General features: G+C 40.1%; 1 protein-coding gene across 3 annotated transcripts in view; it reads left to right on the forward strand.

The window, feature by feature from the left end:
* The window catches only part of pstpip2 (proline-serine-threonine phosphatase interacting protein 2), a 22,826-nt gene that overhangs the window by 8,841 nt on the left and 11,485 nt on the right, over positions 1-2,500 (forward strand). For 2 of the 3 annotated variants that reach the window (XM_062031244.1, XM_062031246.1), the window contains exons 7-8: positions 2,222-2,326; positions 2,442-2,487. In XM_062031244.1, coding sequence (XP_061887228.1) covers positions 2,222-2,326; positions 2,442-2,487 — 151 coding nt within the window. The remainder of the gene's footprint in view (positions 1-2,221; positions 2,327-2,441; positions 2,488-2,500) is intronic. The other variant, XM_062031245.1, reaches the window with a different exon arrangement.

The raw sequence follows: 2,500 nt of genomic DNA on the forward strand, positions 1-2,500 counted from the left end.
CTAACTATCCAGCTGACCTATTAAGGCAACTAATTCAACTTACACCAGTGAAAGCAGAACCTCATTTCTAACAGCTTAACTAACTTAAAATAATAGCAACTAACTAAACATACACCAATGAAAAGAGAACAACCCAACGAACCAGCTTTTTTATGAAAATAATTAACTAAACCTACGCCAATGAAAACAGAACCTCAATACTAATAGCAAAACTAACTAACTAACTTATGATACCAACTAACTAAACCTACACAAATGAAAACAAAACCTCAATACCAATAGCAAAACTAGCAAAATAACTTATGAAAACAACTAACTAAACCTACACCAACTAAAACAACTAAATTTACACCATTGAAAACAACCTTTCAGTACTGACAGACTAAACAACTAACCTATTAATACAAATTAAAGTGCAACTGTGTTACTAACTAAACATAATATAACCTCATTACTAATTAAACTTACACAAATGAAAACAGAACCTTAAAACTAACAGACTAACAAACCAACTAACTTACGAAAATAACGATACCCACACCAATGAAAACGGAACATCAATACTAACAGACTAACTAACCAACACACTTAAAAAAATAACTAAACATACACAAAGGAAAACAGAACCTCAATACTACCAAAACGGATACCAATTAAAACGTCACTTCAATACTAACAGACTACTTAACCAATTAACTTATGAAAATAACTTACTAAACCTACACCACTGATGAGGTGTTCATAAATAACTTACTTAACTAATGTTCCTGAAGACTAAATGACTCGAAAAGCTGTTGACTTTAACTCAAAAACTTTATTACTGGGTAACTAACTAATGTAGTAACCAATCAACTCAGCTCATAACTAACTGACTTAAATGTAGACAAAAACAACCACCTGACTAAACCTACATCAATTGAAATAATACTTAATTTCTAACAAACTAAGCCTAACCCAGGGTAGGCTCCAGCTCACACGCAACCCCGCTGAGGCCAAGTGACATACAACATGGTTGTTTGTATGCACCTTGTGATTGACTGGTTACCAGTCAAGGGTGTACCACATCTCTCACTTCCAATTTAGCTGGGATAGACTCCAGCTCATACAGACATTTAGGACAAGTGGTATAGGAAAACATATGGATGTATGGTTGTTTGTCTATAGGTATGATGTGATTAAATGGTGACCAGTCCAGGGTGTAACCCATCTCTTACCCCCAAATTCAGCTGGGATAGGCTCCAGCTCACCCATGACCCTAATGAAAGTAAGCAGGTGGTTGTGTTTGTCATGTGTGTACCTCACTTGAATGGTGACTAGTTTAGAGAACTCTGCTTCTAACCCAAAGTCAACTGGGGTAGGCTCCAGTTCATATGGTACACTAATTCAGGACAAGTGGTATAGGAAAACAGATGCATGTATGGCTGTTTGTCTATAGGTATCCGTTGATTAAATGAAGACCCACCTCTTAATCCAAAGTCAGCTGGGATAGGCTCCAGCTCACCCATGTCTCTGAGAGCAAGCGGATTGTTGTGTTTGTCTTGTGTGTCCTGTGAATGATACCCAGTTTAGGGTATACCCTGCCATTAACCCCAAGTCAAGTGGGATAGGCTCCAGCTCATACACAAATTTAGGACAAGTGGTATAGGAAAATGGATACATGTATGGTTGTTTGTCTGTAGGTATCCTGTGATTAAATGTTTACCAGTCCAGGGTGTAACCCACCTCTTACTCTTACCCTAAATTCAGCTGGGATAAGCTCCAGCTCACCCATGATCCTAATGAGCGCAATCGGTTGGTTGTGTTTGTCTTGTGTGTCCAGTGATTGAATGGGAAACAGTTTAGGATATATCCTGCCTTTAACCCCAAGTCAACTGGGATAGGTTCCAGCGCACCCATGGCCCTAATGAGAGCAAGCGGACGGTTGTGTTTGTCTTGTGTGTCCTGTGATGAAATGGTTACCAGTTTAGGGTATACCCTGCCTCTAACCTCCAGCTCACCTGCTACTCTGAACAGAATAAGTGGTAGAAGACAAATGTCCGGACGGGCTAACCAGCTTTTTGGGGGGGAAGTTGTGTTGCCATTGAGGGAAGTTGTGTAATGGACACGGTCAGATTGTCTCACACTAAAAAGAGGAACATCACATGAAATGTCTCCTGCCAGCATTCCTATACATTGTGTGGTATCGAACACGACTGTAGCCGTACGTCCATGTGTCCCACAGTCAAAGAGGACGTACGAGCAGAAGTGCATCGATAAAGAAGAAGCGGAACAGAATGTGAACAGAGGCAGCAGCGGCACGAAGCACATGGACAAGGTTTTGTTCAAGGTTTTTTCACTGTCAAAGTTTGCAATAAAGTTGAGTTTGTTATGACTGGCCAACAGTCGTTAAACACTGTTAATATATCACGCTCACATGTTCCTCTTTGCTCCATCTTTGGCAGCTCTGCGCTAAAGCCCAGCAGGCCAAAGTGAATGCAGAAGAAGCAGGTACACATCAACT

This window comes from Entelurus aequoreus, linkage group LG21 (assembly GCF_033978785.1).
Source record: "Entelurus aequoreus isolate RoL-2023_Sb linkage group LG21, RoL_Eaeq_v1.1, whole genome shotgun sequence".
NCBI classification, from domain to species: Eukaryota; Metazoa; Chordata; class Actinopteri; order Syngnathiformes; family Syngnathidae; genus Entelurus; species Entelurus aequoreus.